Raw genomic sequence first — 14,240 nt, 5'->3', positions numbered from 1 at the left:
AACAAGGTGGTGTGGGTTAGGGTTATCTAAGCATCTCATCCTCGGTGTGCTGCTGGGTCAAAACGGTGACTCCCAGCACCTGGTCCTTCAAAGCAGATTTCAGAGCGCTTTCGTTGTTACTTCTGTGTGAAGCTTTATCCTTTCAAAGGCAGGATCCGGACAGTCTGATTAGAGCTGAAAAAAAATGTACTTGTGTGTTTGCAAACTGGAAATTCCATTTGTTTTCACCCAAAATTGAATTTTTTCAAGTTTTTTCTTCCTGAAATAAAAACCCCAAAATAATTTGTTGGTGTTGAACAAAGCATTTGGAGTGGAATGGCAAATGGAAATGACATTTCAAAATGAAAATGTTGATTTGAATTGACATTTCTGGATCTTTTTCAGTGTGTTTCAGTCAAAGCTATTTGCTAAACTTGACCCACATTTGTGAATAGTTTTAGTGCCTCTCAAAATGCATTTTTTGACAAATTTACTGTTTGCTGCAAACTTTTGCCCAGCGTTAGGTCAGATACTATGGTGATGGGCTGCAGGGTAAAACCCTAAGAGAAGATAAAAGGCAGATACAGATTGGAAAATCAACCCCCAACATACACAAGCGACAAAGTGGCAGAGCAACAGAGGGTCCTGTGGCACCTTTAAGACTAACAGAAGTATTGGGAGCATAAGCTTTCATGGGTAAGAACCTCACTTCTTCAGATGCAAGTCTGAAGAAGGTCTTGCATCTGAAGAAGTGAGGTTCTTACCCACGAAAGCTTATGCTCCCAATACTTCTGTTAGTCTTAAAGGTGCCACAGGACCCTCTGTTGCTTTTTACAGATTCAGACTAACACGGCTACCCCTCTGATAAAGTGGCAGAGGGGTTTCGGAATGTGCCATTGGCAGTCTGGGATCTGGGCTCCTATGTCTCTTGGTCCCAGTGCAGTGTAGATTAGAATTAGAAGTTCAGGGAGTTGAAAGCAGCTATCAAATCCCCCCTCATTCTTCTCTTCTGGAGACTAAACAATCCCAGGTCCCTCAGCCTCTCCTCATAAGTCATGGGCTCCAGCCCCCTAATCATTTTTGTTGCCCTCTGCTGGACTCTTTCCAATTTTTCCACAACCTTCTTGTAGTGTGGGGCCCAAAACTGGACACACTACTCCAGATGAGGCCTCACCAATGTCAAATAGAGGGGAATGATCACGTCCCTCGATCTGCTGGCAATGCCCCTATTTATACAGCCCAAAATGCCATTAGCCTTCTTGGCAACAAGGGCACACTGTTGACTCATATCCAGCTTCTCGTCCACTGTAACCCCTAGGTCCTTTTCTGCAGAACTGCTACTTAGCCACTCGGTCCCTAGTTTGTAGGAGTGCATGGGATTCTTCCGTCCTAAGTGCAGGACTCTGCATTTGTCCTTGTTGAACCTCATCAGATTTCTTTTGGCCCAATCGTCTAATTTATCTAGGTCCCTCTGTATCCTATCCCTACCCTCCTGCGTATCTCAGTTTAGTGTCATCTGCAAACTTGCTGAGGGTGCAGTCCACAACATCCTCTAGATCATTAATGAAGATATTGGGGGGGAGGGATAGCTCAGTGGTTTGAGCATTGGCCTGCTAAACCCAGGGTTGAGTTCAATCCTTGAGGAGGCCATTAAAAAATTTTTTTTTGTTTAGGGGGGAGGGATAGCTCAGTGTTTTGAGCATTGGCCTGTTAAACCCAGGGTTGTGAGTTCAATCCTTGAGAGGGCCACTTAGGGATCTGGGGCAAAATCAGTACTTGGTCTTTTTTTTTTTTTTTATAAAAAAGCTCTGCGTGCCGCCAGCTGGCCTCGTGGCGCAACGGTAGCACATCTGACTCCAGATCAGAAGGTTGTGTGTTCAAATCACATCGGGGTCAGGCAGGTGACAGTTGCGCCTTTGTCCTGGTGTGCCTTACTTGGGGTGAGTGTCCTTCCAGACATGAAGGAAGCAAAAGCCATGGCCCTTGCTTTTGGGGGGGGGGGAGGGATAGCTCAGTGGTTTGAGCATTGGCCTGCTAAACCCAGGGTTGTGAGTTCAATCTTGAGAGTGCCATTTAGGGAATTGTGGTAAAAACCTGTCTGGGGATTGGTCCTGCTTTGAGCAGGGGGTTGGACTAGATGACCTCCTGAGGTCCCTTCCAACCCTGATATTCTATGATTCTATGAAAACCGGCCCCAGGACCAACCCTTGGGGCACTCCGCTTGATACCGGCTGCCAACTAGACATGGAGCCATTGATCACTACCCGTTGAGCCCGACGATCTAGCCAGCTTTCTAGCCATCTGTCCTTTTACTTTGTCCTTTTAGTGCACCTGACCTGAAGGATGGCAGCTCCAGCACTCTAGCCCTCGGAGAGTGGCGAGAGCTTGATATGTGGAATGGGTCCAGGTTCCACAGCTGGAGTCTCAAACTTACAGCACCTAGGAGTGCTTTGGTTATTGGTAAGATTGGTACATAAGAACATAAGAAAGGCCGTACTGGGTCAGACCAAAGGTCCATCTAGCCCAGTATCTGTCTACCGACAGTGGCCAATGCCAGGTGCCCCAGAGGGAGTGAACCTAACAGGCAATGATCAAGTGATCTCTCTCCTGCCATCCATCTCCATCCTCTGACGAACAGAGGCTAGGGACACCATTCTTACCCATCCTGGCTAATAGCCATTTATGGACTTAGCCACCATGAATTTATCCATTATCCAGTATGGTAGCTACTTAACCGACAGCTCCATCTGTGTGTGTGGGCACTTTGCTGCTGGGGGGAAACGAATGCAAAACACTCTGTTCTTCTGTTTCCTGAGAGCTGCTGCACCCTGGTTCAGCCTCTTGTGAAAATAGGGAGTCTCTTGGCTGATAATCATAGAAGTGTAGGGCTGGAAGGGACCTTGAGAGGTCATCTAGTCCAGTCCCCTGCACTCAAGGCAGGACTATGTAATAGCTGGACCATTCCTGACAGGTGTTTGTCTAACGTGCTCCTAAAAGCCTCCAGTGATGGAGATTCCACAACCTCCCTGGGCAATTTATTCCAGTGCTTAACCACTCAAGTTAGGAAGTTTTTCCTAATGTTCAACCTAAACCATCCCTGCTGCAATTTAAGCCCATTGCTTCTTGTCCTATCCTCAGATATTAATGAGAACATTTTTTTCTCTCTCCTTCTTGTAACAACCTTTTATGTACTTGAAAACTGCTGTCATGTCCCCTCTTAGTCTTCTCTTCTCCAGACTAAACAAACCCAATGTTTTCAATCTGCCCTCATAGCTCATGTTTTCTAGACCTTTGATCATTTTTGTTGCTCTCCTCTGGACTTTCTCCAATTTGTCCACATCTTTCCTGAAATGTGGCATCCAGAACTGAACGCAATACTCCAGTTGAGGCCTAATTAGCGCAGAGTAGAGCGGAAGAATTACTGCTCGTGTCTTGCTTACAACACTTCTGCTAATACAGCCCAGAATGAGGTTTGCTTTTTTTGTAACAGTGTTACACTGACTCATATTTAGCTTGTGATCCACTATGACCCCGAGATCTCTTTCTGTACTCTTCCTTCCTAGGCAGTCATTTCCCATTTGTATGTGTGCAACTGATTGTTCCTTCCTAAGTGGAGTACTTTGCATTTGTCCTTATTGAATTTCATCCTATTTACTTCAAACCATTTCTGCAGTTTGTCCAGGTCATTTTGAATTTTAATCCTATCCTCCAAAGCACTTTTGTCCACAAACTCTCTAAGTGTGCTCTTTATGCCATTATCTAAATCATTGATGAAGATGCTGAACAGAACCAGACCCAGGACCGATCCCTGTGGGACCCCAGTCGATATACCCTTCCAGCTTGACTGTGAACCACTGATAACGGTTTTCCAACCAGCTATGCACCCACCTTATTGTAGCTCCATCTAGGTTGTATTTCCCTAGTCTTTTTATGAGAAGATCATGGGAGACAGCATCAAAAGCCTTACTAAAGTCAAGATACACCACATCTACTGCTTCACCCCATCCACAAGACTTATTACCCTGTCAAAGAAAGCTATTAGGTTGGTTTGACACGATTTGTTCTTGACAAATCCATGCTGACTGTTACTTACCACTTTATTATCTTCTAGGTGTTTGCAAACTGATTGCTTGATTATTTGCTCCATTATCTTTCTGGGTACTGAAGTTAAGCTGACTGGTCTGTAATTCCCCAGGTCAGCTCCTTGCTATGCTAGGATGTATTTCATTAGGCCCTGGTGACTTGAAGACATCTACAGTAACTTGTCCAAGTAATTTTTAACTTGTTCTTTCCCTATTATATCCATCTGGCGTTCACTGTGTCTGATGTCCCATCGCCACTGACCTTTTTGGTGAAAACAAACAAAAAAGTCATTTAGCACTTCTGCCATTTCCACATTGTCTGTTGTTGTCTCTTCTCTCTCTCTTCCCCCCCACCCCCCGAATAATGGGCCTACCTTGTCTTTGGTCTTCCTCTTGCTTCTAATGTTTTCTTGTTACTCTTTGTGTCAAGCTAATTTAAGCTCAGTGCCTTGGCCTCTCTCATTTTGTCCCTACATACTCGTGTTATTTGTTTATATTCATCCTTTGTCATTTCTCTTCGTGGCTACGTTTTGTAGGACTTGTTTCTGAGTGTCAGATCATTGACGCTCTCCTGGTGAAGCCAGGGTGGTCTCTTGCCAGACTTCCTGTCTGGCCTACGCAGTGGGATAGTTTGCTCTTGTGCCCATAATGATGTCTCGTTCAGAACCTGCCAGCTCTCTGGAACTGCTTTTCCCCTTGGCCTTGCTTCCCACGGGATCTCCCCACCCAACTCCCTGGGGTTGCTGAAGTCTGCCGTCTCGATCTCCATAATGGCCAAGACTAGCAGCCTGGTATTGCGCTGCCTCCTGGGGGAGCCGGAGTTCGTAACTGATCAGGAGCCCAGCATCCTCCTAGGGATGCTTCTGGTGGATACAGCAGCTGGCGCAAGCACTTCCTAGTCACCTGGTCCAAACAAACCGCCCCCACTGAGGGGCCCCATCCCTCGCCTGACATGCCCGGTGTGGTGCGCACAGGCTGCAAATGGGGGTCGCCGGGGAGCCCCCTGCTGAAGGAAGCTGTCTGCGGCATGTCACGAATAGCAGGGCTTCGCATGGGCTGGGGAGGGATGGGTGGTCTAGTCAGTCTCTCCCATTCCGAATTCCTGGCACTGCCATGAATAGAAAGGGAAGCCAGTGTACAGTCTCCATCAGCCCCAGCTGGGAGGGGAGGTTGGTCCAACGGGGTGGGGGGGACTTTACAGGGAGAGTTAGGAATGTCGGGCTGGAAGGGGATCAAGTCCAGTCCGTGTGATCGTAGGCAGCCCCAGCGTATCATTCTCTTCACAAACGTACCAAGCTGGGTTGTTGGCCCCCCCAGCGCCCAGTGGAGGCTGTTCTGGAGCCTCCCTCCTCTGGTGGTTAGAAACCTGCTTCTCATTTCCAGCCTGAATTCGTTCCTCCCCATTTCCTCTTGTGCCAACATTGTCCTTTAGCGTCAGTGCCTACCCCTGCTGTATTTGTAGAGAGCAGTCAGATCCCCTCTCAGCCTGCATTGTGCTAGGCCAAACAAGCCAAGCTCTCCCAGGCTCCTCTCATAAGACAGGCTTCCCTTCCCCGGATCATCCCAGTAGCTCTCAGCTGCACCTTTCTGCTTGGTGATGAACCGTACACGGTATTCCAAAGGAGGGCTCACCAGTGCTTCATCCAATGGCATGAACACTTCCCTCGCCTAATGCACACTCGGATTGCACTTACTTGTTTTACAGCTGCGTCACGTTGGTGGCTCATCGGCATCTGTGAACGACCTACACGCCAAGGCCTCTTCTCCTCTGTGGCTGTCACCCAATGAGCCCTGAGCTTATAGCAGACATTCTTGTTGTTAGCCCCTTGCACTTGGTGCTCTTACATTTCATCCCATTGCTGTTACACCAGGCTTCAAGACCTCCCTGTACGATATTCTGATCCTCCTCTGTATTGACGATGCCTACCAACGTGGGGTCCTCCGCACGTTTCGTTAGCGCATTCCTGCTTCTTGTGCCAAGGCCATCAATGAAAATATCTAAATGGGAACAGTCCTGAGTCAGATCCTTGAACTCCTCCAGCCCGAGTCGAGGGAACCCAGAACAACTTCTTCCACGTCCCCCTGCGGCTTGCTAGTGAGGCGGCTTATAGGCTGTGTAGTCTAGTGTCTGGAGTCAAGACCCCTGGGTTCTAATCCAGGCTGTCCCTGACTCCCGGTGTGACCTCTGGCCCGGTTTGCAGGGGAGCTGGGCTCCCATGCGGTTCAGTGTCTGTACAGCACTCTAAGGCCCTCTGGTCCGTCACAGGTATTTCTCTAGCCCCCTTCAGTTGAGTGTCACACAAGCTTCAGTGCATTTACCCTCCGTGCTATTATACTAGGGAGATTAAGTGACTCACCCAGGGCCTCACAGGGAGTCAGTGATGGAGCAGGGAATTGAAGCCAGATTTCTCAAATCCCAGGCTAGCACTCTAACCGTTGGGCCGTCCTTCCTCTCTGGTGAGCTGCTGTACGGTTGGAGTGCAAAGCATTGTTATTGCCTAGCTCGGCGTCAGCTGCCTGCTTCTAACGCTGTCATCGCTTTTCTTGTGCCCCCGGGGATCGGCAGCTCCAGATGGGCCACGATATTCTCCTTTCTTCCCATCTTCAAGTCTAATCTGCCATGCCGCTGCCAAGGCACCTCTCGCTGTCCTGGGGCGGGGGCTCTGCTCCAAAGATTGATGGCTGCCTCCACTCGCCCGGTCCCTCCTTGGTTTCTTTTTTGGTCACATCTGAAATGCTGCAGGTTGCGTCCTGCTAATGAGAGTCTGAGAGGTGCGGACGCATGTTGTCAGTCGGGATTCGGCTGTTGTCAACGTACGCACGGCTCCCACTCTCCCCTTGCCACTTAATTTTCCCGGAGTGAGACGCGGGCGTGTCATCGCAGCCTGGCTCGCACTCTGGTCTAAGGAACGTATGCAGATAGCCGTTTCTTTTCGCCCGCTGACTGCGCTGGAAATGATGAGTTTCCGAGTCGGGGAGCTGGTTCCAATTTACATTCAAGTCCCATAGCTGGAGCAGCGAGCTCTCTGCTCTAACCTTTGCCATAAAATATGGCATTTTGAATGCCCCTGCTCCTTCCCAGTGAGTCCTTTTCTGCAGTGCAAGCCGTTCAGCGGTGGGGCCGGATCTTGGGAACATCCTATTGATTTTATTTCTGTGATCTAGTGAGTTTCCATCTACATCTCTGCTTTAGCAGTCTCGTCAGGCAGCCCTTCGGTGAACTAGAGCCAAGCTTTTACTGAAGGGAAGAAAGTTTCTGGCTGCAGCTAGTTTCTCCCTTCTCTTCCTTTGCAGTTCATTTTTCTAAATTAAGGACACAGTGAAATAAAAAGCCACCTGGCTGTGTTTTATTTTAGGAACAGCTTTTTTTTTTTTTTCCGGGTGAAATAAATCAGAAGCCCGTGACGTTTAGTGTCTTGCGTCTGAAATGTACAGATTGCTCAGTTTTTGGCTAAGGCCTCTGGTTCAAAAGAAGTGAATAACCTAGCGATTTGAGATAATCAATTGGGTAATGCATTCCCAAATTGTAGGCCCAGCCTATGAATAATGGCCTGAGATTTAAGCCTATTTAGTAAACGGTCTTAATCTGTTGGTGCTTTCTGACCTGTTGGATGTTTGTCCTGTTTGCCTCTGCTCCGTTCTGGGGTGGGGAGGGAAGTTGGGCATGCGGGAATTTTCCACGAACTTAGGCTGCCGGTCTGCTCTGGCTTCTATCAAGGAAAGCAGCAGTGAGCTGGGAGGAGACTGTCTTCCTGCTGTTTCTGCTGTGATGGGTCCGTTTGAAAGAACACTGAATCCCATTACTGTAAATATCGTTCTGAGCCCTCCCTCAATGTCTGGGCCTGTCTAATGAAAGCGTGCCAGGCATTAAAGTGTGGTGCTGCACGCATTTCACCGAGCACTCGGAGTCCCTCCACCACCACCGACCCTCGCTCACGGCGCGTTGATTTTTCACTAACCAGTATGCATTAATTTATATACAGTGGCTTGTTGCTAGGAGTGGAGCAGGCAGCAAAGTGCGGTATTCAGTTGAGGCAAGATTCCCTGCGAAAGGGAAGCACTTGCTGCTCCGCCGGGGGCTGCGTCGGCCCTGGGTTTTCTTTAACGGGGGGGTGAGAGGTTGCTGGAGTTGGGTGTTCCGGGCCAGCTGGCGCATCTCCTATCCACCCGCACCAGTGCTCGAATAGGCGGGTTTTAGTGGAACAGCCTCGGGCAGGGGAGTAGCTGGGCAGGGGGCAGCTGTCTGCAGAGGATTTTGGCACCTGCCGCCTTGCTGCGGTGTCTTAAACAAGTGAAACTGGGCATCTCGCGTGATGGGTGGGGAGGGGAACCCAGGGGTGGCTCTGAGCCTGACAGGAAGAGCGCGTTCTCGCAGCACAGAGGTCCTGAGACGCAAGCTCCTTCCTTGAGGAAGGCCGGGAGCTGTGCCAAGGTCACAAGGAGCTGCCTGGATCCAGGCACGCAGACTGGGGCCAGGTAGATAACTGAGCGTTTAGTGATGATTTGTATTAGCATAGCGCCCGGGAGCCAGGCCCGAATTGCGCTAGGCGCTGTACAAACACAGGATGAAAAGCCGGCCCCTGCCCCAGAGAGAGCTCCCCATCAGAGTATGAGATGAGATGACAGGTGGAGACAGACAGATGGGGGAGCACATGGAAACACAGACAGTCCTGGTATCTGCTCAGCCCTGAGTGCTCCCTGGATCGTCTGAGCAGCTGGTCTCCCTAGGGTCCCCAGATTCCTGGGGCTGAATTCGGCAGGGACCATCAGCCACTCGTGCCCAGATGCTACCCCATAGCTAGCAGGGCACGAGGGTGTTTCACGAGGGTTGCCCTGGCTTGCCGGAGCAGGTTCAGAGACCTGACCCGAGCAGCCTCGTCAGCTGGGAAAGGAGGCTACGGGAGCCCAGCATTCAGGCCTTGTCTATGCCGGAAAGATTTTCCGTACAAACTCGGGTGCATTTAAACCAGTTGGTTATTCCGGTGTAGCCCCAGGCCTGCCGGCCCGGGGGAAGAGCTGCCCTTTCTCCATGCAGCTTGTGTCGCTTGGGAAGGGATTTAAGCCAAGCCGGAAGGATCCAAATAGAAGAGTCCCAGGCCAGGGAGGGGGAAGGGCGAAGGGCAGCTAAACCATGAAAGTGTCCGTGGAGGCAAGGCCTTGGAGACCCCTGTGTGGAGGCCAGCCCGGCTCCTCGCTGACTGTCCTGCCGGGTGGGTGGAGGAGAGGTGGTCGCGCCGGGGACTCGAATCACTGTCAGTGAGATAAGGAGCTGTTCAGGGCAGCGCCAGGCCTTGTGTGGTTTGGGCCCTGGCCCTGCTGCCCGCTAGGGAGCTGGGCCGTAGCACTGCTCGCAGCCTGCATGCAGCTGGGCGTACGAGTGGCCGTGTTCCCACACCTGTGACTTGCTGCCATGTGCCTGTGGGGTGCCGGACAGGAGTACCTGATTGTTGCCCTGCCAGGAAACTCAGCTCTCCCCTTCCCTGCCCGAGGGGCTCCCTAGTTCAAATGTGCCCTGCTACCTAGCATGCTGGGGGCTGATCCCACCATCTGCGGGGCCGGGAGCTGGGGGCAGGGCTTGGCTCCCTGGAGCAGACTCTCCACCTCGCCCCGGACGGCGCTGTGCTCCCCAGGGAGAGTCTCCCAGCCAGCCAGGTACAGCACTGACCAGGCCAAGCCCCATCTTAATGGTGACTCGTTATGGGCCGAGTGCCGCTGTCCCCTCTGGCTTGTCAGCCCTTCTGTCCCCAGCCAGCAGGCTTCAGCCTCTGGCCTGAGTGGCAGGGGCCTGTGCTCGGAGGCCAAGGCTCCAGTTTCGATCCCTCGCCGGCCCAGGCTGGGGGTTGTGTAACTGGCTGACATGAGGGCGCTGTGCCTTGTCCCACGGGGGTGTGGGTTCCCCCTCGCACCTTCGGTCTCGAACGTTCTCTCTCCTTTCTCTCTCCCAGGACACCCAGAAGGCCAAGCAGTTCCTGCCCTTCCTGCAGCGGGCCGGCCGCTCTGAGGCGGTGGTGGAGTACGTCTTCAGCGGCTCTCGGCTCAAGCTGTACATGCCAAAGGAAACCTGCCTTATCACCTTCCTGCTAGCAGGTGAGCCAGCCTCGTGTCTGCGGGGGTGGGGCTTGTGCCCGTGCTGCGGCGGTCCCTTGCTGGGCGGGCAGCGGCTCAGCCTGCCCTTGATCTGTGGTGCCCGGCGGGGGCATGGCACGGGAGCTCTCAGGCCCGCCATGCTGCAGCGTGAGAAGGGTTTGGAATGGGGGAAGGTCCTCAGTCCGTCTGTCCATGCCAGTGCCCCAGCTCCCTTTGTGACTGATCTGAGTCTGATTCCCCTAAGGCCAGGGGGGCACAGAGTGCACTCTCCCTCCGGGGTCTCCCCTCCCACGCTGCTGTGGGCACATCGGCTCTGTGTGTAGGGGAGCGAGCAGCACTGAACCCAGCTCTGGTGCCTTCCTGCACCTCGGCCGCATATCCTGCGCTGTGTAAACCTGCCTGTACCCTTCTAGGTGGAGAGGCTTTTCTTCCCCGGTGCCCGCTTTGACACTGGGGCAGTGTTTCTAGGGGACCCCCCCCCCGACTTATCTCCAGCACAGAGCCCGTTTTCTTCCACCTCCCATGGCTCGCTGCCTCCTGCGGGGGGAGATCCAGGTTTGAACCCTGGCCCCGGCCCCCTCCTGGCGGCTCCGGTACCTGAGCCAGCTACTCCGCTCTGTTCCATACACGTGTAGCTCTGTCTGTCTGGCGCCTTCATCTCTCCCAGCAAAGCGCAGCCACGAGCCGTGTGCTCGGAACAATGTTCCTTTATGCACCCGAGGAGCCAAGCGCTTCGTTTCTTCCCCGCTGACGAGCAGTAAAACGTGCCTTTCTTCTTTGAGTGATTGTTCACGTCCATTACACATTAGGTGCGCGCGCGCCGCGTGCACGAACGTCGGAAACTTTTCCCTCAGCGGCTCCCGTCGGGCCTGCAGGGTCTCCCCTCCCGCCAGAGCGGCGCCCCGCTCTAGCGTATATATATCCCTGCCGGCCCGACCCTCCCTCGTGGCGACATTGGAACAACTCTGTCTCTCATCTGAGAGTGTCCCTTAGCATAGTAATTAGTGTTACAGTTATCAGTTCGTTAGTAGTTAGTGTTAAGCTAGCAGTTATCAGTTCTTTACAAAGACTTAAACTTCTTTGTGTTAGGTGTTTGGCCAACCCCGGCACCGGCCCTGGGCGGCGGGGCATGCCGCACGCCCAAGGCTTCAAGGCTTGTGCCATGTGCTGCAAGCCTATGCCATTGAGTGATCCACACGACTCGTGTCTCCGTTGCCTGGGGGAAGCACACCAAAAGGAGCGCTGCAAGATCTGTAAGGCTTTCAAGCCCAGGACTAAGAAAGAGAGAGACTTTCGCCTTAAGCAGCTGCTCATGGAGTCGGCGCTGCAGCCCTCCACTTCTACGGCACCGTCAACCTCGGTGCGGAGTGCCCCGGCATCGGTTCGTGATCCGACGCCGGCGGGGCAACCTAAGCCTGCGGCATCGACTCGGAGGAAACACCTCCGGCACCGGTTCTCTTCGCCGGCTAAGTCGAAGGGCCAACCCAAGGCCCGAGGACGTTCCCCGCACAAGAGGGTAGCGCCCGCGAAGACCGCAAGTGCCACTAAAGCCGTTGCGGTCCCAACACAGATCCCGGTGCCAGTGGCTCCGGCGCCGAAAGGCCCGTCGAGCCCTGGGATAGGCGCGTCGAGTGAGGAGGAAGGGCTGGAGGAACTGTTGGAACAGCCCTCCACCCCGGACACCTTTGAGGCAGCAAAGGACCTCATTGAATTGTCCGCTGAAGGCACCCTCCGCGCTAAGGACATTCCGCCGAGACTGCCATCCAAAGGCAAGCCAGCGATGATGCGCCCATCACGGTCGCCATCTCGGCACCGTTCGCAGCGCCGATCCCGGTCGAGCTCCGCCTCGGTGGACTCCCGGCTACCCTTCGCGCAGCGGGCCGCACAACCGTCGGGCCCCAACAGGCGCGAGGCACCAGCCCAGCAGCCCTGCTCGAGCAGACACCGGGACGTTTCGGTTGCGCGATCCCTGAGACCGTCCTCCCGCAGCCGTTCCCGGTCCCGGGGCCACTGGTACCGATCCAGGTCCAGGTCAGCACGGCGCTACTCCCGGTCCCGGTCACGAAGGCACCGCTCTCCGACCCCGGACCGGCACCGCCCCACGGCACCGCCGTGGCCCTCTAGATCACCGTCGATAGTTTCGGAGGTGGACTCGGGCCTTTCCAGCAAATATGCCCACAGAGCGCAGGCCAGTAGGGAGCACGAAGCCTCTTGGCAACCACAGTGGGGCCACCCAGGGCAATGGCCATTCTGGACCCCTTGGGCCTACCACCAACAAGGCCCCCCGTCCAGGACCTCGAGATCGGGCCCCTCAGGACACCGGTCCCGCTCCCCACGGTGGCGCCCACCCTCCCGCAAAGAGGCCACGGTCTCCAGGCCGCCAGAAGGGAAAGGGCTGACTCGGCACCGAGCCCGGCACCGTCCCAGGCCCACGTCAGGGAACGCACTCCGGAGGAGCACCCTGCTGATGAGGAGTTGCAGGAGGAAGAGGACGCACAAAAGGCCATGACCACCACCTCCTCACCAGACGAAGCCGTGGCGGGCACAACAGTGTCCGGTCCTCCCCCGATTGACCATCGGGCGCACCAGGACCTGCTCCGCCGAGTAGCCCTCAATTTGGGGTTGCAGGCAGAGGAAACTGTCGAGCAGGAAGACCCTATGGTCGACATTCTAAGCCCGGAGGGCCCCTCCAGGATCGCGCTCCCGCTCATAAAAACGGTCCAATCTAATTATAAGACTGTATGGCAAACACCAGCCTCCACGGCGCCTACTGCAAGGGGCGTAGAGAGGAAATACTTCGCCCCGTCCAAGGGGTTTGATTTCCTATTCTCCCATCCAACCCCATATTCGCTGGTCGTCTCTGCGGTCAACGAACGGGAGCGACATGGCCAACAGGCCCCGGCCCCCAAGGCCAAGGAGGCAAAACGCTTGGACTTATTTGGGAGAAAGGTCTACTCGTCCGGAGGCCTCCAGCTGCGGATCGCGAACCAACAAGCGATCCTGAACAGGCACAATTTCAACTCCTGGGCATCGGTGTCCAAGTTCAAGGAAGCCTTGCCTCAGGGCTCGCAACCCGAGTTTGCTGCCATAGTAGATGAAGGGAAGGCGGTAGCCAAAACCTCCTTACAGGCCTCACTTGACTCCGCTGACGCAGCCGCTAGGACAATCGCGTCAGGAGTGGTAATGAGACGCTCGGCATGGCAGCAGGCTTCCGGCCTTCCCCCAGAGATGCAAAACACCCTCCAAGACCTTCCGTTCGAGGGTTCAGGCTTGTTTTCGGACCAAACGGACGCCAGACTACATAGCCTCAAGGACTCTCGAGCTACCCTCAAGTCGTTGGGGATGCACACCCCAGTGACGCAGAGGAAGCCCTTCAAACCCCAACCTCCGCAGAGGCAGTACCACCCTCGTCCTAGACAGGAACCGTACCACAGGAGGGGCAGGGATAACAGGCGTAGATGCAACAACACGCCTAACCAAGGCCAAAATCAGGGCCAAAACAAACCGCAGCCGGGAAACAAACAAGGGTTTTGAAGCTGCGATCGAGGACAGTGTATCAACCTCTATTCCGGATCCCCCCCTGTGTTTCAGGGACCGCCTGTCCCATTTTTACCGTGCTTGGTCACGTATAACATCGGACAGCTGGGTCCTACGCACGGTGGAGGCAGGCTACACCCTTCAGTTCTCCTTGCCCCCTCCCTCCCACCCCCCACCCCCGTCCCTCTTCAGGGACCCCTCTCACGAGCAACTCCTCTTGCAGGAGGTGCAGACCCTCCTCACAGTAGGAGCGGTGGAAGAGGTTCCTCCGGACCTCAAGGGGAAAGGGTTCTATTCAAGATACTTCCTCATTCCCAAAGCGAAAGGGGGCCTCCGTCCTATTCTGGACCTACGCAAGCTAAACAAATACTTACTCAAACCACGTTTCCGTATGGTCTCCCTTGGTACCATCATTCCATCCCTGGATCCGGGGGATTGGTACGCTGCCCTCGATATGAAAGATGCCTACTTTCACATCGCCATCCGCCCGGCCCACCGGCGGTTCCTGCGCTTCACTATCAACCAGCGCCATTTCCAATTTACAGTCTTGCCCTT

The 14,240-nt window shown here is 54.0% G+C and overlaps 1 protein-coding gene and 1 non-coding gene across 2 annotated transcripts in view; both read left to right on the top strand.

The window, feature by feature from the left end:
- Positions 1 to 14,240, top strand: part of SND1 (staphylococcal nuclease and tudor domain containing 1) — a 434,812-nt gene that overhangs the window by 250,223 nt on the left and 170,349 nt on the right. Inside the window, exon 15 of the mRNA XM_065422299.1 lies at positions 10,007 to 10,148. Coding sequence (XP_065278371.1) covers positions 10,007 to 10,148 — 142 coding nt within the window. The remainder of the gene's footprint in view (positions 1 to 10,006; positions 10,149 to 14,240) is intronic.
- On the top strand, positions 1,804 to 1,875 carry TRNAW-CCA (transfer RNA tryptophan (anticodon CCA)). Its single transcript has one exon. It is a non-coding gene; the product is annotated as a tRNA-Trp (tRNA).

Source organism: Emys orbicularis, chromosome 1 (assembly GCF_028017835.1).
Source record: "Emys orbicularis isolate rEmyOrb1 chromosome 1, rEmyOrb1.hap1, whole genome shotgun sequence".
Taxonomy (NCBI): domain Eukaryota; kingdom Metazoa; phylum Chordata; order Testudines; family Emydidae; genus Emys; species Emys orbicularis.
Note: the sequence above shows the minus strand (reverse complement) of the source record. Positions and strands in the feature narration are given on the sequence as shown.